At 36.3% G+C, this 24,866-nt stretch overlaps 1 protein-coding gene across 28 annotated transcripts in view; it reads left to right on the top strand.

Annotated features, from left to right (window-relative positions):
- The window catches only part of CLOCK (clock circadian regulator), a 135,332-nt gene that overhangs the window by 79,986 nt on the left and 30,480 nt on the right, over nt 1-24,866 (top strand). For 27 of the 28 annotated variants that reach the window (XR_003432110.1, XR_003432108.1, XR_003432109.1 and 24 more), the window contains 9 exons: nt 2,355-2,446; nt 8,155-8,244; nt 15,025-15,145; nt 18,989-19,102; nt 19,238-19,356; nt 21,119-21,201; nt 21,414-21,520; nt 23,257-23,404; nt 23,972-24,047. Coding sequence is in view for 25 of the 28 variants with exons in the window: in XM_027102898.1 (XP_026958699.1) it covers nt 2,355-2,446; nt 8,155-8,244; nt 15,025-15,145; nt 18,989-19,102; nt 19,238-19,356; nt 21,119-21,201; nt 21,414-21,520; nt 23,257-23,404; nt 23,972-24,047 (950 nt within the window). In the remaining 3 variants the exon portion in view is untranslated. The remainder of the gene's footprint in view (nt 1-2,354; nt 2,447-8,154; nt 8,245-15,024; nt 15,146-18,988; nt 19,103-19,237; nt 19,357-21,118; nt 21,202-21,413; nt 21,521-23,256; nt 23,405-23,971; nt 24,048-24,866) is intronic. The other variant, XM_027102918.1, reaches the window with a different exon arrangement.

The raw sequence follows: 24,866 nt of genomic DNA on the forward strand, positions 1-24,866 counted from the left end.
GCTTCAGTGTATATCTAGGAAATAAAAACACTGTGTTTTAAAGTGATTATTTGTTAATCAGAGAAAATCACTTTGAGTAAATAAGTCATGAAAAGAAAATTTTAAAGAATGTTAAGTATTTTGGTACTTAATAAATGCTACTTAATAGAAAATAGGTGAAAAACTTGTAAAAGGACATTTCTTTTTCAGATGGAAATGAAACTGCAGAACTTCTCAGAAAGAGAATTTGTAACTAGTGCCTCTATTTATTGCTAGCTCACTCTGATACATTACTAGCCTGGTTTATGCTCTACCACTGTTTAAAATTTTTTTTTGTCAATTTAGTTAATGCCATGACCCCCTACCCCCTCTGCTACCAATAAATCAGTAGCTTTTTCTTATATTTCATCCTTTTCTGCATCTCTGAAGCACTGGAAATTTTCATCCATCCTCCACTGGCTTCCTTTTCCCTTGGCCTGAGATACACTGTACTTCTTCATTCACCTCCCCCTCCCAACTGAGCTAACTTCTTTCCTCTTTCTTTTTCTGCCCTCTGAACATGACATTTCTCAAGGTCTTGTCTTTTGTGCCCTTGCTTTCTCTATGCTCCTTCCCTTGGTTTTGCCTCTCTCTTAAACTACTAAATCTATATTTCTAGATGCAAACTTTTCAGTTTTTTTTTTTTTCCAGGTAACTTCTGGGTCTTTGTTTTACGTGTCCTCAGACTCAACGCATCTGAAGTTGAATTCATTTTCATTTGTCAAGTCATCTCTTTCTCTCAGCTTTCCTTTTTCCATTTTCACACCACTATCCTTTCAATCCCCTGGGACTCAAGCCTGAGAAGAGTTTTGCATTTTTTTCATCTTCTGTAGTACAGTATCACAGTTGCCAGTTTTGTTGATTATTCTCAAAATTGCTGGTCTTCATTTTTATTGCCACCATTATCATTACATTTTATCTCTACAAATAGTATTCTCACTAACTTCAGGGCCCCTTGTTAGATAGCACACTCCTTCCTCAGACATTGTAGGAGTTCAGTAAATGATTGTTGAATGAAATGAAATAATATGCATGCATAATTATTTACCCCTGACAATAGAGGATTCATTTTGGCATTTAGGTATTTTTTTCAAAATTGGGTATATGATTCTCACACCAAAAAAATTTACCTTAAATTGAAAGGTGATTCTTATATACTTCTTACTCTAAAAATAAACCTGGGTTTAACTAAACTTGATGGGATTTGCTTATGGATTTAAGTCCTTTTTTCTGAGTGTATATAATGTGAATTTGAAAAGCATGACTATGTTCCACAGAATTAGTAGCTATACTTCTCAGTTACTCTTCATATCTAGTACAGGCATTTCCAATATGCCAAATTTTGGGTGCCAATTTAATATGCTATATTTATATATCTGGTAATAGAAAAATCAAAACAACTTAGTCCATTTTTTTCGCTGCAAGGTAGAGTATATTTTGTAGAGTAAGCTCTATGACATAGATTTTAATTTTACTTGATTGTTTTAATATGTCCGCATTTAAAAATGAAAAAATATTACCTAAATAGTTCACATTTCATCACTTATGAGTAGTTTTCTCATAACTAAATCCATTAGAAGTATGTTGCAAGATAAACTATAATTATTGTGTTAAAATGTGTGCCTTAAGCCAGGGATCTGCAAATTTTTGACCAGCTTCCTACCACTAAGAAAACATACCAGAGGCCACTAAGCAGGATTACTCTGGGTTTATTACTATAAAGTTTTTGCCTAAAATTTTATTTTAGTCTCCTTGATTAATTAAGAATAGAATACCTTAGACTGGAAAGAATCTTTCTGCCTGGCAATAGGCAGGCCTAAAGTCATTCTTTTTTTTAATTTTTTTTTTTTTTTTTGGAGTGAAATAAAGTCATTCTTTTTTAAAAGCAGAGTGACTGATCTCCTTGGCTCCTTTCCTCCAGGTTCACGTCCTTATGTCTGCTCTAGGTGCTACCGTTTGAATGGCAAAGAAAGGAAGGAGAAAAAGAACATATTCCTAATGCTTGGTCTAATCTGCTTGTTATGATTCTTGTTTGGTCATTGTGTAAAGCAGGAAGCAATCTCAGGCCTGTCAGCAATACAGGTTCTCAGAGCTCCCCAAAGAAAATCCAAAGAGACTGGTATTTTCAGGAGAGCAAATCCAAGGAGATAACTTGCTACATTAGCTCAAATATTTCCTCATCCCCAAACTTGGACCTCCTGATAACCTACCTAGACCAATGAATGTTATTGACTATGGTTTAGAGTGGGAGAAGGGAAGGCAACTTGTAGGACTTTCGTACCACCACCCTCTCCCTGTGGTTGGACTATACGGCTAATGTGTCAATCTGTTTACAGAAATCACTGCACAGTCAGATGCTAGTGAAATTCGACAGGACTGGAAACCTACATTCCTTAGTAATGAAGAGTTTACACAATTAATGCTGGAGGTATGTCCAGATTTAATTTTTGAAAAGTTTTATTTTCCTTAAAAGAGAAATCATGGGGGTTACCAATTTTAGTATAGTTTTAACAATATTAATTTAATATTGAAAAATCTTAATTCAGTGTAAGTCAGTCAACTATCTCTTCAGTTAAAATTAACTGATGTAAGTATTGTAAGGAAATAGTACTATGTGGTAAAATAATGCCAAATCTTTGTGGTTTCAGTAACATCTGAATTTTTGAGAGGCTTAATAAAAGTCAGAAACCTATAACTACCAAGTTCTCTACCTGGACCACAGTAACATTCAAATGAAAAATAAAATACATTATTCATCACATACTAAATATTATTATGAAATATATTCTACTAGACAGTAAGATTTTTTTTTTAACAAATTAAAATCCACCTAAATACAACATAAAATGGTAATAAATGAAGTAGTTTGAAAATATTAAAATAATGAAATATACATTGAAAGGCAACTTTTCTCAATTCAAATAGAAACTTCTAAAACGAAATAAGTAGATGTTCTTTTGCGACAAAATTATTTTTGAAAACAATTCAGGTCATATTTGCTTAGAATTGCAAAACTTAATAACTTATACAATCAATTATAAAATCCACAAAAATTTTGAGTCACTCATACCTATCTATTTTACTTTTTTACTTTTTGATCATTTCCCATTTACATTAATAAGGTATCATCTATGCACACAAAGTATGGAGTTCAGTATCAGATTTCCATGAAAACTTACAATAAACAAAGGTGGTATACTTTGGTGGTAACAGTTAAGGACAAGAAAAATACATATGCAGAAGGTAGACATGGAAGAAGTAGAGGAAAGCAGTTGAGGTAGGAATATATAGAGGTTGTTAAATAATTTACATTTCTCATTCTGTTTGTTTGGGTCTGTTATTTTAGAACTTAAGCATTTTTCTGTGTGGTGTATGTAATGTGGTGTATGTATATGTAATAGCCATGTCTCAAGTGTCTTTGTATATTGACCAAAGCCTAAAGCAACATTATTTTGCAAATTAATGAACTATTTTTCTATTTATACTTTAGGTGGAACAGTTAATTGCTGGATTAATTAAGTCTTTACCTATTCAGCAGAAATGTTACCGTATGAAAATTTGTTGGAGTATAAATACATTGTATATATATTTAAAGTTGTGCTTAAAATCTGAAAAATAACTGAGCACTTTTCACATATTACCTCAGTGAATCCTCACAATACTCTTCTGAAGATAAACTATTAGTATCCCTTTCTAACTTTCAGATGAGGAAATTGAGGAACAAAGGGATTATGAAATTTGCTCAAAATAAAACAGTAATTAGCTTAGCTAGGACTCACTGCAGGAAGACTAGCCTCTGGTCCCGGTGGCCCCAGCCCTTGTGCCCACTGCCACTCATGAGACTTGTTTTCAGTGAAGGCTAGCCGTGGCACAGGACTTTTAGCTTAGTAACCAGCAGTCAACTCTTTAAGTTAGTGGACACTTAAGTTACAAACCAAATAATAGTTCCAATTTTGTTAAATTTTTTCTCCTCTTAAAGGTAGTTTGCCATTGTCCGAAATTATCTCTTTAGATAGAAGTAATACATTTATGAAAGGGTACACACAAGCTAATGTCTGTAACCACAAGAAGAAATCAACTCATTTAATTCATCTTTAATTTTTTCTTTGATTATTTCTCAGTGTAATCATTTAATAAGATCTTCTGTGTTAATCATAAGCTATTTATGTACCCTGCTTTATTGGTATGAAAAATTTTTTATAAATTCATAAATTGATGTAATATCCACACTGAAGAATCTTAGCAAGGTAAATTACCTATTCACTAATAAGCTAAACGGAAAGCATTGTCCTCAAATTTGTCTTTACAATGAACAGATTTTTTAAATTAATTGCCAAGACACATGTAGTGCATATGTAGATAAGTGTTAAAAATAAAGAGTCCAGAGATTATAACATTATATATAATATGCAACAGAGAAAATTTAAACATGTTAATTTTGAAAATATAAATTAGTTGTCTCATGATTATCCTCACTGCTTTTAAAATTACATTCCTGAAAAATACTACATTTATTTATTTTCAATATGTCAGGCATATTTTTGATTTTTAGTGAATATTTACAACTACTAAGTGAATATGCATTTTAAGTTCATATTGCCAAGATTGAAGGATATGTATAAATGTGTGTACTGTAACCTGAGTCCAACTAACCTAGTTGTGTTACTGTTTGCTGGTCATGTTGATAAGATTACAGTTAGGCAGTCTGGATACCCGTTTCAGCAGAATTTCGGATGTAGGCTATATCGTAGAATGTTAGAGCTGCTAGTAGAGGAGTTGGGGGTCATTCAGCTCAACCTCTTCATTTTACGGATGAGGCCTGGAGAGGCTGCAGCTTGTCTGGTCAGATTGCTAATTAATTCAAGAACTCAGACTAAGATCTCAAAATTCACTTATACCTTATGTGTTGGCTGTCTTTCTCCATTCTTCCGTTGCCACCCGTCCCGCTTCCTCTTGTCTCTGTTGCTTAAGGAATATTCCTTGCTACCCTTGCTGTGGGTGTTGAGAGTAGCCAAGGAAATCAGGGCAGTTTACCCTGACCAGACCTCTATGCAGGGTCATCTCTGTGTGAAGTCATCTCCTTGTAAGGAGTTCTTTCTCCTTGGCAGCTGACAGCTCTCTCCAGTAATCTACAAGGGAAGGGCCAGTGCCCTGCCTGCCTCATCACAAGGTGGTTCTGTCCCCTTCCCTAGAACTTCCATCCAGTCTTTCCATATTAAACACCCACTAAGGAAACAGTGAAGGTTTACACAGGCCTTTTGTTGTGGGTAAAGTAGATGTCAAATAGGAAGATGAGTTTTAACTAATGAGCCCTTTCCCTCCTATCATACAACGTGGGCAAGGGATAACCTTCAAGGTCTTCAGTCTTGGTATGAGGATGTCCTTCTGTGTCTTGATCTTCCTTCCACATCTCTTGAGTCTTCCTCCCCAAGGCCCCTTCAGTTTTTGGTGTACCTGCTTACCTTCTTGGGAAATTAGATTCCTCCACTCAAAAGAAGTTTGAGCCCTGGATCCCTTCTTGTGTTAATTAAGACTTGGTGAGATGCTGGTGGAGGCTTTTCTCTGCTGAATCTTTGCCTGCTTTGAAAGAGGAAGGGGCAGGCTCTGGTTCTGGGAGTGGGATCAAGTCATTAAGAGTTCTGATTTTAGTTGATTCTCTTCACAGAAGAGAGTTGCATCCTAATTCCTAGCAAATAGAGATCATCATAGAAAATAGTAATTTGCTTTCAAAGATGACACAATCTAGCTTCACATGAGAAAAGCATGTCCTTCTTAACATCATTTTGACCCTTTTCCTTAGGAAATAATACCAGCATTATTGTACCAAGGAGTTTTTGTAAAAATTTCATGAATTTGCTTGAAGTATAAGATTTTCACCCCCTCCCCTTACATTAGCCAAGAATGAGTTTGAGCCATTCTAGAAAACAGGCATCTACTCAAAATAAGTACTTTCTGATATCCAAACGTCCCCCTCAATAGAAGAGGAGGTGGGGGATGCCTTTTTCCCTACTTCCAACACGTACGTCAGTAGTTACTTGGAGGGAGGTTACTCTAACTCTCAGATCCATAAATTACATACAGGTTATTTTTTAGTTGCCACGAGCCACACATATGCTAGGTGCTGCGGATACAGTATTGGAGGAGTTATACATAATGCTCACTAGAGATTGTATCTTTTGAGAGAACCCTAAAACAAGAAATTCAAATTTAGTGTGATAACTATTTATTTATTTATTTATTTATTTTGCGGTAGGCGGGTCTCTCACTGCTGTGGCCTCTCCCGCTCCGGACGCACAGGCCCAGTGGCCATGGCTCACAGGCCCAGCCACTCCATGGCATGTGGGATCCCCCCGGACCAGGGCACGAACCCGTGTCCCCTGCATCGGCAGGCGGACTCCCAACCACTGTGCCACCAGGGAAGCCCTGTGATAACTATTTTGATAGGAGAAGAGGAACTCCTCTCACGGTGTATCTTTTCTGCTGTATATCTTCAACATCTGTTGTATTGCATCTTCTTTCCCTTCAGCCTGCAAATATATTTCAGTTACTTTTTTAAAAAATGACTTCCCTTGATACTTTGTCCCCTCAAAATGTGTCCTTTCATGAACTTTAGAAGGGAAGAAAGAGTGGTTTATAATAGACTTCTGATCATCCACCCATCTCTCAACTCATTGTAGTGTGACTCACCTTCCTATGGAAATTACTCTTAAAAGTCACCAAAATTCAGTCCTCATTTTCTCATTCCTTGTTTTATTTGATTCTATGTTATCCTGAACCATCCCTCTTCCTCCTCATTCACTTTGTCATTCTTTCTTCCATTGACTTCATTGACAGCAGTGTATTCTGTCTTTGTCATTTTCTCTGGTGCTTTTGCTCCTTCTCATTCCCATAAATAGATTATTCCCCAAGGATTTGTCTTTGGCATTCTCCTCTCTTTTGCAGATCTCATTTCTTCAGCTGCAACTTTGGTGCCTAGGATTCTCAAATGAAAAACTTTGTGATATGTGAATACAGGATTGCTTTATTATTATTATTACTATTTTATAAATTTATTTTTAAAAATTTTTGGCTGAGTCGGGTTGGGTCTTCGTTGCTGTGCACGGGCTTTCTCTAGTTGTGGCTGGTGGGGACTACTCTTCATTGAGGTACGCGTGCTTCTCATTGCGGTGGCTTCTCTTATTGTAGAGCATGAGCTCTAGGCACACAGGCTTCAGTACTTGTGGCATGTGGGCTCAGTAGTTGTGGCTTGCGGGCTCTAGAGCGCAGGCTCAGTAGTTGTAGCGCACGGGCTTAGTTGCTCTGCAGCATGTGGGATCTTCCCGGACCAGGGCTCGAACCCATGTCCCCTGCATTGGCAGGCGGATTCTTAACCACTGCGCCACCAGGGAAGTCCCAGGATTGCTTTATTATTAAGTATTGTTCCCCTATGCTGACTTCTCTCCTGAACTCTAACATCACATTTCTTAATGCTTGCCTAAGTCCGTCCTTCTCTATTCTTACTGCTGCTAATTTCATTTGGATTCTCCTTAACTTCCCCAACTATTCTGAAGGCCACTGAGATTTTCCTCTTAATTCACTTTTTCCTCTAAATCCATTTTACACACTGCTTCCAGACCACTCTTGAAAAAAGTCCATATGTCTTGCCCTGGTATTCAAGGCCTGTCATGATCTGACCTCAGCCTACTTTTTCAGCTTACTCCCTTTCACTTTATTCCCCATGTATCTCCCTGTGCTTCAGTCTGTACATAATATCTGTCTGTTAATATATCCGAAGGTGGTAATGTGTTCTTTTGTGTGCCGAAGACATATTATTGGTGGCCTATGTGCTTCGGAGATATTAACATCTTCAAATAAGGCCATTGTTGTATAATAACATGATAAAGGTAGAACATTGTTTCTACCTTTTAGAAACCCATCATCCAATAATGGCCATAGAGTGATTTTTTTTTTTTCCAGAAGCATTTTAAAATGCACAAAGATAGATACTAAGGTATTGTAAAGGGGAAAAGCTAGCATTTTGACAGTGCTCTGGAAATTTCCACAGTTAAGTCCTTTGTCATTTATCTTAGATTTTTATTTCTGTCCTGTGAAATACTTTTTTCTTTTCATTTAACTGACCATTATGTTTAATTTCAGGCTCTTGATGGTTTTTTTTTAGCAATCATGACAGATGGAAGCATAATATATGTGTCTGAGAGTGTAACTTCATTACTTGAACATTTACCAGTAAGTATAAAAATCCTGTGATCTTCTTATTTAGTGCCTGTTCTAAGCGTTCTAAAGCACTAAGCAGTGGACCCCTCAGAGCAGTGCTGAACAGCGGTTGGAGCGGGGATGCGACCTCTAAATATGTCTCTTGTTTTAATATGTCTGTATTTCCTCAGGTCAGTCATTAATCTGTAGTGACTAAATATTCAGCTACCACTTTACCTAACCTCTATTCTTCTTGCCCTCTTTATTATCATGCTGAGTTTTCAGTATTAACTTTTTAGTCAGCGTGGTGAAGATGTTGCTTAATCACTGAAATTATCTTGAGAATAACTAAATTTCTACTGAGATATTTGTTGCAGCTAAATAATAATTTTCTCAAAAGAATGACTTATAAGAACATACTGAAAATAATAGATAAGAACTTTTGTGCTCTGTGGCTTGAGTTGATAATATTTTAATGGCCATATTCAATTTGTTATTAATAATCAAAAGAGTAGATAATTCGAAAAGAATTATAATTTTGATTAGAATGGTGAATACCTGAATTATGTATTTGCTGTTTTACTTAACATATGTTGAACATCTGCTCTGCCAGGTACTATGCTAGGTGCTCTGCTACAATTGACAGTTCTTATGAATTTGAAGTTTTTATTGAATATGTAATGTTCTTATCTAAGATGGTGTTACCCAGAAACTGGGTTCGCCTCTTGGTGGGTGCCAAGCCAATAGACCCAACCAAGCCAAAGACTGGGAGAAGGAAGGATTTATCATAACTCGCAGCAAGTAAGGAGAACACATGGTGGTGGTGGGGGGGGGGATCCTTCACAAAGGAGTGTCTCCCCAGACAGCAAAATTGGGGAAGTTTTAAGCTAAGGGCACATGCATATTCAGGAAGGGGCTTTAGCAGAGGAGAATTCAGCATAGAAGTGAGGCAAAGGTTGACAGAGTCCCAGCTTTACTTGGCTGAAGTCAGAAAAGGTCAGCATCATCATTATATCCTCCACTTGGGGAGGGGGGCCTTGGTTCCTACAGAGCTCAGATGTATTATTATGTATATCCTTTGAGAAGGAACTAGGACTCTGCTTTATCCCTGCACTATTGTTTGCCTGCCTTTTCTCTCTCCCTGCATTCCTTTGTTCCCTTCAGATCATTAAATACTGAGATCAGGGCAAGCATTGTGGCCAGGCTTAGATTACAAAATGGCTTCTCTTATGTCAAGAAAGCTATTCCTGGTTCTCTTTCTCCAGAGGCCCCCTAACTTATCTGCTTACAGTGGGGCTTGTGGTGTAAATATTTTGAAGTTACTTATAAATTACTCTTAAAATGCCCATCTCTTGAAAATGTATAACAGTGCAGAGTCAACTGTTCTATAAGGATCTCTTTCAAGAGATGTTGAAAAGCAGTATCTCCTTCCCTCTGGTTACTCTGCTACTTTGTACTTTGTAAAGAGAATGGACTCTATACTTAAAAGGCCAGATTCTAAAAGGGTACTTTGTTTCTGAAAGCCAGGCAGTAAGTAATTTGCTAATTTCTTTGGGTCACACAGAAAATGACTTGGCTTTACTGCTTCTCTAGGGGCTTTCTTTACAAGTAAGCTCAAACAATAGGTGATTAGCCCAACATCTAAAAATTGTTTGGGAATAAACAGTGAGATTATAGCAACATGTAAGTAAACTACTATGGGCAGAGAAAAGGACAGAATTTTCTGGAGGACTCTTTTTAAAAAAATATTTACGGGGCTTCCCTGGTGGCGCAGTGGTTGAGAATCTGCCTGCCGATGCAGGGGACACGGGTTCGAGCCCTTGTCTGGAAAGATCCCACATGCCACGGAGCAACTGGGCCTGTGAGCCACAATTACTGAGCCTGCGCGTCTGGAGCCTGTGCTCCGCAACAAGAGAGGCCGCGATAGTGAGAGGCCCGCACACCGCGATGAAGAGTGGCCCCCGCTCGCCACAACTAGAGAAAGCCCTCGCACAGAAACGAAGACCCAACACAGCCATAAATTAATTAATTAATTAATTAATTTAAAAAAATATATTTACGTAGTGAAAAAAGCCAGGGAAAGAAATCCTCGATAGGATTAAGATATGACTAAGATAAGATTGAATAGTGGGTTCTAATAAATAAAACGAAAGAATGTATATAACAAAACAGAAGCAGGCTCACAGATAAAGAAAACAAACTGGTGGTTACCCGTGGTGAGAAAGATGCAGGGAGGGATGAGATAAGGGTATGGGATTACCCCTACTACGTATAGAATAGATAAGCAACAAGAATATATTGTACAGCACAGGGAAATATAGCCATTATTTTGTAATAACTTTAAAGTATAAATAACTTTTGTAATAACCTTGTAAAAACTTTTGTAGTAACTTTGGAGTGTAATCTATAAAAAAAATTGAATCACTATATTGTGCATCTGAAACTAATAATACTATAAATCAACTATAATTTAAAAAAATAAAGTTGAGTAACTTGAATAAAGGTATAATTATATGCTTTTAAACCACAGACATTTTTATTGGATTTTCTTTCGGTTATGTATTTATAGAAACTATATAATCTTTAATTTAGTCATAGTCAGGGTATAATTTGCAATGTGGTCAGACTTTTTAAAAGCCTGCTTCTTGGGCACTTTCCCTGGACTTCATTGAGAATTAGATTCCTTTTCTCTGTGTTCTCACGTTACCTTATACGTACTGCCACCGTGACACTTACAGTGAATTGTAATTTTCCGTTTATTTTGATAATAATGGTAGATGTAAGCTTCCTAAGTGCAGGGACTTCATCTCTGTATCCACGTGTGCTGGCTAATTTCTCAGAGAGGCACTTACGAATTATTGATTGAGTATAAGAAAGTGAGTAGATTATTTGATGTAGATGTTTTAAAAACTCCTTCCTAATGGCACACTGGTGTTGGAGCTTTAGTGAGGGAATATTTAATTGCATTTTGAAATAACAACATGTCTACCACAGATCTAGTTGGGATCCAAGTGTTTGATCATTAACATTCTCCCCTCAGTGAGAAACCTTGTCACCATTCCCTCCTGGATTTTGTTTTTAAACTTTTAATTTTAGAACTATTTGTAGATTTATAGAAAAATCGAGAAGATAGTACAGAGAGTTCCCATATGTCCCCTACCCAGTTTCCTCTGTGAGTAACAGCTTCTGGATCTTTTTGATTGTCTTGTCAGCCAAAGCATGTAGCAGGTGAACGTTTGGGCAGAGGAGGTCTCTGCTGATCCAGCAGACCCATTTCATTCCATGCGGAGTTAATAGTAGCCTTTATTAAAACAGTTTTTGTGTGTTTTTTTTTTTTTACCGCTCTCCAGTTACGGTGGATACTTTCCTTCACATCACTGACAATGTTGTATGTTATTTGAAGGTTTGAAAACAAAAACACAAGTGTGTTTTGAGGAAATGAAGTAATACTTGTTTAGGATCAAACACAGTAAGGAAAAAAGTATGTGATTTTCTGTTTTGGCTTGCCATTAATAATTAAACTGTAACAGATGCTAAACAAAAGGTTTAAAACAATGGTGTGCCTTTCTTTGTATTTGAACATGCATACCTTTTTGTCTAAAACAGAATTTTGGCTCTTGCCCAGAGGGGGAGAAACATTAGCAAATCTCTAAATATAGACTTTAGTGTTTATAATTCAGTTCTGTTGAGAAATTAAAATTTGCCATCTTAATCAATGGTCAGTGTAACAACATTTTTAAATTTAAATTTGACTGTAAAATTGCAAGACTGATTCTATAGGTCCTGCAAAAAATTTTTTAACTTTGTCATGTCATACTTATGAAATTAATTTAGGTACATTTTAACCTATTTGTGGCTAATAATCAGGAAAGGAAATTTATGAATTTTTTTTTTCCTGGTGTGGCTTTCTACAACAAAATTATGGGGTCATACCACCTCCATGCCAGAAGGGATTTTAGACATCCTTAGCCCAGCCTCTTTATGTTTGTTAGAAGCATACATGAAACCCAGAGAAATTGGACTTAATTGTACAATTTAGTGGAAGTGCCAAGACATAAAGTTGGGTCTCTTTACCAGGAGCTTAAAATTTGTAAAATTTTACAGTTTAAGATTGTTTTCCTCATACTTTGCTTAAATGTGTTCCTGAGAAGAGAGTATATTAAATTTGTTACCATGTAATATAGGAAGGAAGATTCACCATGTTATAGCCTAACAGAGTCCAGGACTAAAAGTGCCACTATTAAGATACTGTATGAGCATTTCATTTTCTACTCTTCTTAACTTGGTAATTTTGAATTATAAACACAAGAATGTGCTAAGGAAGTCAGTACCATCTTTGGTGTAAATGCAGTATGCAGAAATAACAATTTGGAATTTTTTTCAATAGTTACATGATTATTGGGGAGTAGATACTTTCAATAAGAAAACAAATATTTGAAATAAGCAAATAAAGCTTACTTGATAGCGCCAGAATCTCTGTTCCTTACGCCTGTACGTAAGGAGCATAGTTCTTTAAAAATATGTTATATCCAACATATACCTGACATTTTTTGGAGGAGCTTTCAGTCCCTTTTGAGCAGCTACTCTCTACAGCAGGTATTTGTCAGTTTTCTCACTGAGGAAAAGATAATTGATGAGAGTTAATAATTTCCACCGAACGGTTGCACTGACCTAATGTAAAGAAAACAGCCTATTGATTTATATCATATGGCAATCAGCAGGATTTACATTTCTTCTTCATGAAAATAATTGAGGGACACAGAAGGATCCAGATAGCTGTCACTTCCTTCTCTTTCCTTTGAATTGTGCTTGGGAACTGAGTGGATGGTACGGCAACATCAGGTATGATCAACTTCATTTAGAGATGGGAAGTGTAATGGTTAATGGAAAATCACACATCAGTTAGTTGCCAACTAAGTCTGATACTTCAGTTTATCGAGTGTCTGGGGAAGCAGAATGGTGGAGAAGTAGTGCTTGTGATCACACCACTCTGTATACTAGATAATCATATATTTTCTCTATGCATATGAAACAGCCTGTAGATTTATAGATAAAAAAGCAAGGGTGACAAAGGTTAGATCATAATTTACTGAAATAGGGGAAGAACTGTCAGTAAAAGTAAATAATTGTAGGAAACTAATCATCTCCAAAATGAGTTTTGGTTCTACAAATAGGTATCTTATTTTTCTGTCAAGACCATTTTTTATATTAATGTCAATGCCTATATTTTAATACTTTATGAATAAAAGGCAATTTTCTAGCCTTTTTTTGTTGTTCATGCCTTAATTTTTTGTTTATTCCTTCTGTTCTAGAGACTTTTCAGACATTCAGAAAAATTCCTTGTTAAAATGCAGATATATTTTTGGTGTGGTTACCCCTTAAGGCTTATCAAGTAACTCCTTAATTCAAAATAATTTACTGCACTAATAACCGATATGTGCAAAGCTCAGTGTTATTGTATCTTGATTTGAAGGCTAGGAGATAAAGGTGTAAGAGATAGGGCCCTTTAAATCACCCACAGAGTGGTAGGACATAGAGATTAAAATATAATTAAATATTTTTGATGGGAAATGAAGGATATGAGTAGTAATTACTAAAGGAACTTTATTATTTTTACTGTGGATTATGCAGCTAAGGGACATATTATTGAAGGAAATAATTTGAACTGGTCTTTGCAAGATGGAAGGGTACAAACATGTGGTGAGAGAGGGGAAAGGTACTCCACTTCATGAGGTGGACCTTGAAGGCTAGAGAAGATACAGAAGGCAGAGTGTAAATGTATGGCTTGTACAAGAGTGGTAAACACCCCTTTTCCCACCTCTTACCATCCCCAGTGGCTGTTTTTTGTTACTGTTTGAAGTTTGTTTTGTTTTTAACAATCTTTACAGTGTTTGAAATACAAAATAAAAGTGAAATTTCTTAGTGGAACCCTTAGCCCGCTTTCACAACTCCTTTTCACTTCCCTTGCCCTCCATGCCTACCTCCATAGTCTTGGAGATACCACTTCAGTAACCCCAGGATTCCACAGGGCAGTTTGAAAATGTGGAGAAGCCAGGTAGACTGCATGGGATTTGGCAGGAAATGTGGAGTCACGAAAGTTTTGTTGTCGATGGTTCGTACGGACGGGCACTGTCCTATTCACTTTTGATTCCACAGCCATGGCACATTGTAGGCCACCTGTTGCTTGTTGATTAAAGCCGTATTTTAGCAAGGATTATAATGCTCAGCACATAACTTGCCTTTTTTGGGGGAAGAGGGTGGTTATCTTAAAGCATGGCTTTTTGACAATGGGATACAGGATAGATGGCTGGAAAAGATGAAATAAAAAAGAAAGGACACATTGGACAACTGAAATGACACTTAAAGTCAAGTCTCCTCTTCATGTAGCCTGTGGCCACTCCTGTGGTCCTTTATTGTAGTGTACACCACCATAACTTACCAGAGTTTGGGATGTATGGTAAGGCTACATCTGGTAGCCTAAGATTCTTCTAATCAACTTTCTTAGTCCTGTTATATTTTACATGTTCAAATTTGAAACTCACCTTTGCAAATAACTTATCAGACTTTCAAAGGTCATATTGATCATGAATCTGATGACACTAGTCTCAGAGGCAATGAGGTCATGTTAACCTCTTTCACCTTCTCAGTCTTGTTTTTTGAGTTGTGCTCTGTAACATGACATTTGTCAGTTTTCACAGATAATTAAACATTAACCATGTGCTCATCTGATGTATTAAGAGTGATTATGTACTTTAAAAATAAATGTCTCTTGAATCACTAGAATTATTTAACTTTTAAAAATTTCTTTTTCAGTCAGATCTTGTGGATCAAAGTATATTTAATTTTATCCCAGAGGGGGAACATTCAGAAGTTTATAAAATACTCTCTACGCATCTGCTGGAAAGTGATTCATTAACCCCTGAATATTTAAAATGTAAGTAGTAGTTCTTAAGCAAAAAGTTAAGCAGATTTGGTTGTGTTATCCTTTACTTCTGTAATTTTGTGACAAACCCAGGTATGTTTAACCAAATTAACACATGGCATCATTACAAATACCCTGTTAGATCCTTTTTAAATACTAACATATGATGGAATTATGACCATATTAGAAGTCTGAACTCTTCCAGAATACATTGAAATCTCACCTTTTTGTTATAGTATGCCATAAAACTGTATTTTACACAAAAATGGAACTTGCAGTATATTCTTTTTAATTTTTATATAAAATCTTACTGTGTTTAATGAGAGAAAATGAAACAGCTCATTTTCACCATCACTAACCAATTGAACACTGAAACTATGGGGCAAGACTTCTATATTTAAAAAAATGATTTAATAAAGGAAATTGTTTGCTTTATTAATTAAACAGAATTAAACAGTAATCTATTGGATATGTCTAGTGTGCCAGACATTTGTGTGCTATACCATAAAAGTGCCAAGAATAGGGAAAAGTAGTCCCTGCCTTTAATAAGTGTAAAATACCATGGTATAATCTGACTTTTCTCCTAGATTCACTGGACAAGTTAATTTGACCAGAATACCTCATTTTCTTGCATAAATTATCCTGTGTAAAATCTGAAATCATTACAGCACTACATTTGGCCATTAGTGATTAGATGTCTTCTTTAGCTACTTTTTCCATGATTTTTAAGTTTTGACTTTTCCAGTAATACTGATGTGAATCATTTTAAAGGTTCTTTATATTTTAAATCTTCAAATTCTGCAGAACACTAACCATTCAAGAATTGAGATACACAGACACACACACACACACACACACACGTGTAAGTATGTGTGAACATACATCTTTGATAAGATAGCCTGTCAGAAGGAGTTGAGAAGAAGAAAAACTGGAGACCAGGAGAATCGATTTGAAGCCTATTTATAATTGTTTAAAAATCAAGTTCCTATGACATTGACCAAAAGACTAGTCTTTCACCTAGGAGAAAGATTTGGGTTGGATATAATGACGTAGAGGCCAGTTATAGGCCTGTAAACGGTATTTGAAGTCATGGATTGAATGATGTTGCTTGAGGTAAATATATAGAGTAAGGAGAGAAAAATTAGAAAGATGGAACCCTGGGCCATGGCAAGAGGTGGACAAAAGAGGAGTCTGCTTTAGAGACCTTCACAAGGGCAGCATTGTCTGGAGAACTGAACGAAAGCCTTTGGCAGAAATACAGACCTTAGGCTTCCGTTTCCAAGATCAGGCAAGAATACTTTAAAAATATATATATTTATTTATTAATTTATTTATTTTTGGCTGCGTTGGGTCTTTGTTGCTGCTCACGGGCTTCCTCTAGTTGTGGTGAGCGGGGGGCTACCCTTCGTTGCAGTGTGCAGGCTTCTCATTGTGGTGGCTTCTCTTGTTGCGGAACACAGGCTCTAGGCGCGCGGGCTCAGTAGTTATGGCACGTGGGCTCAGTAGTTGTGGCTCGTGGGCACTAGAGCAGAGGCTCAGTAGTTGTGGCGCATGGGCTTAGTTGCTCCGAGGCATGTGGGATCTTCCCAGACCAGGGCTTAAACCCGTGTCCCCTGTGTTGGCAGGTGGATTCTTAACCACTGTACCACCAGGGAAGTCCCCAAGAATACTTTTTTTTTTTTTTTTTTGCAGTACGGGGGCCTCTCACTGTTGTGGCCTCTCCCGTTGTGGAGCACAGGCTCTGGACGCGCAGGCTCAGTGGCCATGGCTCACGGGCCCAGCCGCTCCACGGCATGTGGGATCTTCCCGGACCGGGGCACGAACCCGTGTCCCCTGCATCGGCAGGCAGACTCTCAACCACTGCGCCACCAGGGAAGCCCCCCCAAGGATACTTTTTAATAGAGAAAAGCCTTAATTAAATGACTTTCAGACCTCCTGCTTAAAGAACTGATATACAAAAAAAGTTATTTCTTTTTTTGTACATGAAAAAAGGATGTTTCATGTCAAAGGAGTAAACGAGATGTAAAACAGAGGGTAAATTGCTTGGAAAACTCAGGATTCTGTAAATATGCCATTTGGGCCATAATGAAGGTGAGGTAGTACAGGTGATGTGATTTGTGTCTAGAGAAGGAAATAGGGCCTAATGTTTCATCCTAAACAGTTTGGTTTTTATTTTTTAACGTAGTGAGAAGCCAGTGCAAGGGGATTTGGGTGGTTTTGTGGTCTGAAAAGGAAATCTCTCAGGTGGAAAATTTTGAAAAATAACTAGAATGGAGATTAAAAGGATAGCAGGAGAAGTAAGGATGGAGAGGAAAGCACGCATTCAGTTGTTGAGTGGATAAACTCAGTAGGACTTGGTGTTAGGCACAGGTGTCCAAACAGCTAGGGATCATCCGTGGGGAAGATTTTAGGAAGAGAGTAGTTAGAGTTTGAACCTGTTGAGTTTGATGATAAACCCATTCATGATAATAACAGAAGAGTATGTGTTTGATGCTGTGAGTGAAGAGAGGTGTTATTAGTCCTTGAGTGCTGAAATAATAATAATGAAAGTGATGTTAGTCTTAGAGTAATAGGCAAGGGTGAATCTGAGTGGGAAGAGTGTGGAGGCATGGAGAGTCCATTTTTGCAGTTACCTAGATACAGGGTAATTTACATCTGTACTAAGTTGGTGGTACTGGATGCTCATCTGGAAAAAATGACTCATGAGAGCTTCCTTGGTGAAATGAACAGCACATCCTATGACAGATTAGTTTGGGAACTGGTGATAGGACGAGAAGAGACCAAATTGATATGATTTCTAACTAAGGAGTTAAGCATACATACATAGGACAAAGGGGAAGGACAGCTGGCTTAGGAAGAAAGGGGGATAAATTCACTTTCAAATATTTTGAGTTTCATTTACTGATGGGACAATCAGGTAGAGATGTTCTGAAATCAAATAGTGATATGAGACTTGGTCTTATATAAAATGTTAGAGTTGGGGAGAGAGATTTAGGAGTAAATAAGTTTGTCAATGCTGGTAAGTTTGTAAAGGATAATAGAGTACAATCAAAAGAACTTTTTGGGCTTCCCTGGTGGCACAGTGGTTAAAAGAACTTTTGTGATGCCCATAATTTGAAGACTGATTAGCTGAAGAGATAGAAATAGTAAGGTAGGAAGGTAAGTTTCATACTATGGGAATGAAAACATGTGAATTTTAAGAAGAGGTAGAAACAGTGAGGAAAGACCATTGAGCTTAATACAGACGTGGGTGATTTTTAGAAGAGGAGTTTCTATAGAGGTGTGAGGGCAAAAGCCACAATGCATAAAGTTAAGGGAGGTAAACATATGGAAACTAGAGCACATAATGAAAAGAAAGGAGATCTGTGTTACTAAAAAGAGTAGCATGGAAAACTCTTTGTATGTTTGCGATGGAAAGACCTGAACAAATTTAAAAGTAGAAAGTAAGGAACCACAAAAGAACATGTGTGGATGTTAAAGGAATGAATACCGTGGTGTGGCCCTGGTCCTGGAGAAGGAAGAGAGGAAAGACTGTTCAAGGTAGACATAGAAGTATTAACTTTGGAATAGGAAGCAAAACCTTTCTTTGAAATTAGAGTGAAGAATGAGAAGGAAGGACAAATAAAAATGGAGGAACATGGAGTGGCTTGTATCAGAAGATCTGTTTTCTTTATTAAGGACAAGGTGAGATCATCTAAAGAAACTGCTTTTATGGACTAAACAAAATGTCATTGAGGACCTCTGTTGAAGGAAATAATGATTGTAGACTTATACAACTGTTATAATCTTACTTTGTGTGAAATATCATTCATTATGATAAATCACAAATATGTCATATTTTTTCTCTTATTTCAGCAAAAAATCAGTTAGAATTTTGTTGTCATATGCTTCGAGGAACAATAGACCCAAAGGAGCCGTCTACTTACGAATATGTGAAATTTATAGGAAATTTCAAATCTTTAAACAGTGGTAAGTTAAAATGCTTCTTTTGCAATGTAATTTCACTTGGTATTCTTTTAAGCTCTTAAGGACAGATGTTTGAATATCAGTAAAAACTAGATTTTCCTGGAGTAACTGTTGATACTTATTTCCTTATTGTTTTAGTATCCACTTCAGCACACAATGGTTTTGAAGGAACAATACAACGCACACACAAGCCTTCTTATGAAGATAGAGTTTGTTTTGTAGCTACTGTCAGATTAGCTACGCCTCAGTTCATCAAGGTATGTTTCTAATTTTATTTCACAAAGGGGTTTCACTTTATATTATGAGAATTATCTGTGTAATTTTTTGTTGTTTCCAGATACTTCCTGTAAACATTGAAGTGGTAATGGCCATGAGACATTAAATATACATGATCATGATATTTTTGAAGCAAATAATGAGTTATCAAGGCACTCATTAAATTACATAACTAATTTTTAAATGTACACCCTTTGTAGTTAACCAGTGGTTATGTATCACCGTTGTCCTGCTTTTGTGCAAAATTTTAAGATGCTTTTTTTGTATGGTTCACAACTACAATAAAGGGGAAAAGCCAAAAATCTAGGTAAATTTAAAAGATTGGTTTTGAAATTTTATTTTTGAAATGCACAAGTTGCTTTTTACTGCCTTTCATGTACCTCTTCAGTTTTGAAATTCAGTTAAATAATTTATTTTTATATCCTGGGCCCAGGAAGCAGATGATTAGTAGGGAAGTGGGAAAATCAAAGACTTCAATCACTGGAAAGTGGCTGGAAATAAGCCAGGCTAAGATTTTAAATTTAGGGAAACACCATATTATAGGACAAAGTACCGAATTAGCAGTTAGAGGATCTTGAACCAGTCTCGCTCTGCTTGTTTTGATCTTAATAGCAGTGGCTAAGATGTTTATTGAGTGCTTACCACATGCTGTATACTTTACATGAGTTATTTAATTCTTAAAAATGCTGGTATGATCACCATTTTATATATAAGGAAACTGTGGCCTTAGGGAAGTTAAGTTACTTGCCCAAAGTCACAGCTATTAAGCAGTAGAATTGAGATTGATTCTAATTCTTTTTCTCTCAAAGCCCAAACTCTTAATCACTACGCTGTGCTACAGAAGGTTATTCAAGGACACAGAGGCAGGTTGGAATACGTTGCTGAGTATGACTAGAGTCTAGGGTTACTGTGTGTGGAGGAGCAGATAGGGATGGTGAGAGATGATGTTAGAAAAGTAAGCAGATGCCGGCAATGAAATGTGCTTCTTTCTTTGTTGTTTGTTTCTCCTTGCTGAAGAGTGTAGATTTTATCCTGATGGCATGAGCAACCATTAAGGTTTTTAAGCAGGGAAGTTATACAATCATATTTGAGTATTTATAAGGTAACTGTGGCCAGAATAGAAGAGGAGTTGAAGGACAGGGAGACTTGCTTGGGGAGACACTTTGGCAATTGTGTGAGCCAGTGATGGCGAGGGTCTGGAGTCTAAACTAAGACCCTGAAGCTGGATGGGATCGAACAGATTTCTTAAAAACTTAGAAGGTGAAATTGAAAGGATTTAGTAGTGGCCATTTAGATGATGAAAGGTGAAAATGAGTGTATTGTGACTATCAGATTTCTAGACTTAATGGCATAACACAGGTATGCCTCTGTTAATGAGATGGAACATTGTGTAACTGGGTATGAGGAGTAAAGCAGTTCGTTTATTTTAGGACATGTTGAGTTTGTGATGTGCAGGAACATTCAGACAGAAATACAGAACTCTAATTCAGGAGAGAGATCTGAATTCAGAATTAGGGTTTTTAGGCATGTGAGTGAATAGAGAAACGTGTCGAGTGAGAAATACTCCCCCAGAAGCCTGCATCTATTTATTGCCATATTCCTTGGTACTAGAAAATAAAAATGTATTAAAAAAATGTTTAGGGAAAAGTTAGCTAAGAATGACTTTTACAGCTAACAATGTTTGGGACTGTGCTAAGGACACTGAAAAGTATTTCTAAATTTTAATTATTAATTTATTTGTAGGAAATGTGCACTGTTGAAGAACCTAATGAAGAGTTTACATCTAGACATAGTTTAGAATGGAAGTTTCTATTTCTAGATCACAGGTAACTCCCATTTTTCAATTTTATAAAAAGATAATAATCATATTATAATTCTTGAAATTAATGGATTTCAAGGACAAACTGTTTCTCATCAGGGCGCTCAAACTCATTATCCATTATTTAAAAAATAAAGGTTCCTCCCAAAATTGATTTCTAGTTGAGTATTTTTTATTATGGAAAAATTCATAATATTGGTTGTTTTATATGTAATTTAGGGCACCACCCATAATAGGATATTTGCCATTTGAAGTTCTGGGAACATCAGGCTATGATTACTATCATGTGGATGACCTAGAAAATTTGGCAAAATGTCATGAGCACTGTAAGTAGATTTTAATATTTCTGGTGATAATAACTTTTTAATCTGTAAATAACTATCATATTAATAGAAGGTGGTGAAATACCAACTTAGAACCATTTTTGTATTTTTGAGATATATTGGAAATTTTTTCTTTGTATATATAACTAATTCCAGTAGGAATCCTAGATCAAGTCTAAATTAAACTTCTTCCCATTCTACATATTTCAATCTATAGTAGTAAGTACAGTTTTATAATATGGCATCTAATAAACCTTGTTTTGAAGTATATAAGCTCTACATCTAGAGTAAGAGAAGTAGATTTGTTTGAAAATTGTAATAGTATGTCAAAATATTAGAACACTATTTCATAAATTTTGATATCCAGGCCCAGGAAGTAGGGACACATTTAAAGAATCTCTTTTAGAAAACTCATAGTGAGTGCTTCATTAATGTTACCTGCCGTTGTTATATTAGCAGAAGGAACATTATCATCGCATTTTTTGCCCTGTTCTAAACAATTTACGTACATTATTCTCTATTTTTCGTCATCACAGTTGTAGAAAGTAGATACTACTATTATCTCCACGAGTAAACTGAGACACAGAAAGGCTAACTAATTCACTTACAAGCCCATAACTCATTGGTGGCAGAGACAGGATTAGAGTCTAGCCCTACCCCTTTACCACGTGCTATTCATTCCTTGTTTCAGAAGTTTGTTTTTAATAGGTTTTATTTGCTTCTCTGATCCTCCTCCCCAAATCCTTCCCTCTTGAGTGTCCTCTAAATTAGATATTTAAGATACTTTCATAATGTCTTAGGCCGGTCTCATAAACCTCTCTCTATGAAAAGAAAGCATGTTATATAATATCATCAGCTATATGGAAGATTTTCAGAGTAAAGTCACTTCACAAAAACATTCCTCACTTCAAGTGATAATGGGCACTAAGCTCCATGATGTATTAAAAATATCTGACACCTCTATTAGCTAGCTGGGTAATTTTGGACAAGCAGTTTGAAGTATGTAGAACTTGGTTTCCTCATTAATAAAGAGAGCAAGCGATTCCTGTCCAGCATTTCCTAAGGTTTGTTGCATGAATGCCAGTCTATTAAAAATGAATTTTATGGTCAAGGAAAACTAGGTAACAGCTTATAATCAGTCCCCATCTCTGCACCGCCAGAATCTTGACATATGTTAGCATACTCAAGGCTTTGAGAAGACCTGTTTAACCAATTTTCCCAAGTTAATTTAACCACAAAACCCATTTGTTGCTTAATATCATTAAAAGGCTTCCAAACTTACAATCTACAGAGAATGTTTTGGGAAATACTGTATTGTCAGTTACTTTAAATAATTAAATTTTTCTGATTTTGGTTAGTTAAGGTTTAGAATTAAATGCCTCAAAGATGCTGTACTTGGGGGGGCCGGGAGGGTGGGTGGAGTCCAGGTGTGATTACTTATTGCTGTTGCCCTCAGTGTGTCTTAGCAGGAGAAAGTCAGTATGTGAATAATTTGTTCTTGAGTATTTGGAAATTTATTGTATGTGAAAAGTATAAGATCAGCAATAACTGGCTGTAAATTGGGCACTGTGGAAGGTATGCTAATTGCTATCTCTACAGAATAGCATTTTCTTATAATTGATGTACTATATGTTATTGAAAAGCCAGAAGAAGAATTATATATATAGATATAAATGTGGGTGATACCTTTGGCTAAAAATCTAATAATATGAATCAAAACATATTTCTTTTCTTCTTAGTAATGCAATACGGGAAAGGCAAATCATGTTACTATAGGTTCCTGACCAAAGGACAACAGTGGATTTGGCTTCAAACTCATTATTATATCACTTATCATCAGTGGAATTCAAGACCAGAGTTCATTGTTTGTACTCACACCGTAGTAAGGTAATAATTCCTTTTACACAATTTCTGAATATAGAAACATCCATAATGATTCTGGAATGTAATTTTATGTATAACTTATTAATGAAGTACAAAGTGATTTTTTTCACCATTTTTGATATATATTTCAATTTATTATTACATTTACTTATAGGCATTATATAGAAAGAAATACAGTACAGATATGTAGAAATATATTATTCTTGACATAGATTTTATGGTTTAGAGCAGATGTTGTAACTGTCTTTTATGTACCACAGTCAGTCATGTGAAAGGAGAACTGGAGTAGATAAAGCATGCTCTTCCCTTATTTAATTCCTCTTAATTTAAGTTCTGTGTGGTTATGGATCCTTTACAGTAGCACATAAAGCTTTTGAGATATGTAGAAAAATGGAATTTGAACTAAGATGTACACTGTATGTATATGTTTTAGGTTTCTGTGGTGCATAGAAAATAGTCTGGAATTTGTGATGAACAAGTAAGACACATAACAAACACTGAATGGTTGCACCTCTGCAGTATTTTAAATGAATGATCAAACACTGAAATTCTGTTTTTTACCATTTATAGTTATGCAGAAGTTAGGGCTGAAAGACGACGAGAACTTGGCATTGAAGAGTCTCTTCCAGAGACAGCTGCTGACAAAGTATGTTATCCTACAGTTTTTTTAAATTATTTTTATTTCTTCCCAGTGAAAGACAAGACTCAACAAATATTTCATTTCCTTACTCGTGACAGGGTTATAACTATGCTTTACTATTTATTTTTATATTAAATTTAATGTCTTACAACCTTGTGTGCTTCTAAAAAAGATTTGAAGGGCTGCTATTTAGTGACAACTGTATGAGAGACATGTATGATCTCAGATTTAAACTAACATTTGTTACAGTGTGCTAGGCTCTGGCTAGGTTTTTATATAAATTACAAAATGTCATTTATTTCTCAGACATCCTTATCTGAGTAGGTGATATCCCCGCTTTGAAAATATTAAAACTGAGCTTAAAGACTCATGCCTGGCAAGTTACAGTCAGATTTTGAACTCTGGTTTCTCTTTTCATTGTATCAGGTAGGAGTGTAGTATATTAGCTACCTATTGCTGTGTAACACAACTTAATGATGTAAAATAACACACGTATATTATCTGATAGTTTCTGTGAGTCAGGAATCCAGACACAGTTTAGTTGGGCCCTCTGCTTCAGAATTGGTCATGAGGCACAACGTTTCAGCCCAGGGTCTCTCACAAGTCTGTAATCATGGCGTCACTGGGGGCCACAGTCATCTCAAGGTTCAACCCTGGCAGAATCTGTTTCCAAGCTCACTTAGTGGTTGTTGGAAGGATTGGGTTCCTAATGGGCAGTTAGACTGAGGGCCTTGGTGCCTTGCTGGCTGATGGCCAGAGGCAATCCTCAGCTCCTTTCCAGGTGGCCCTTTCTATCAGAACAAGTATGCAAGAAGATCTAGGGAG

Source organism: Aethalodelphis obliquidens, unplaced genomic scaffold (genome assembly GCF_003676395.1).
Source record: "Aethalodelphis obliquidens isolate GAN/ISIS:26980383/991018 unplaced genomic scaffold, ASM367639v1 scaffold6, whole genome shotgun sequence".
Lineage (NCBI taxonomy): Eukaryota > Metazoa > Chordata > Mammalia > Artiodactyla > Delphinidae > Aethalodelphis > Aethalodelphis obliquidens.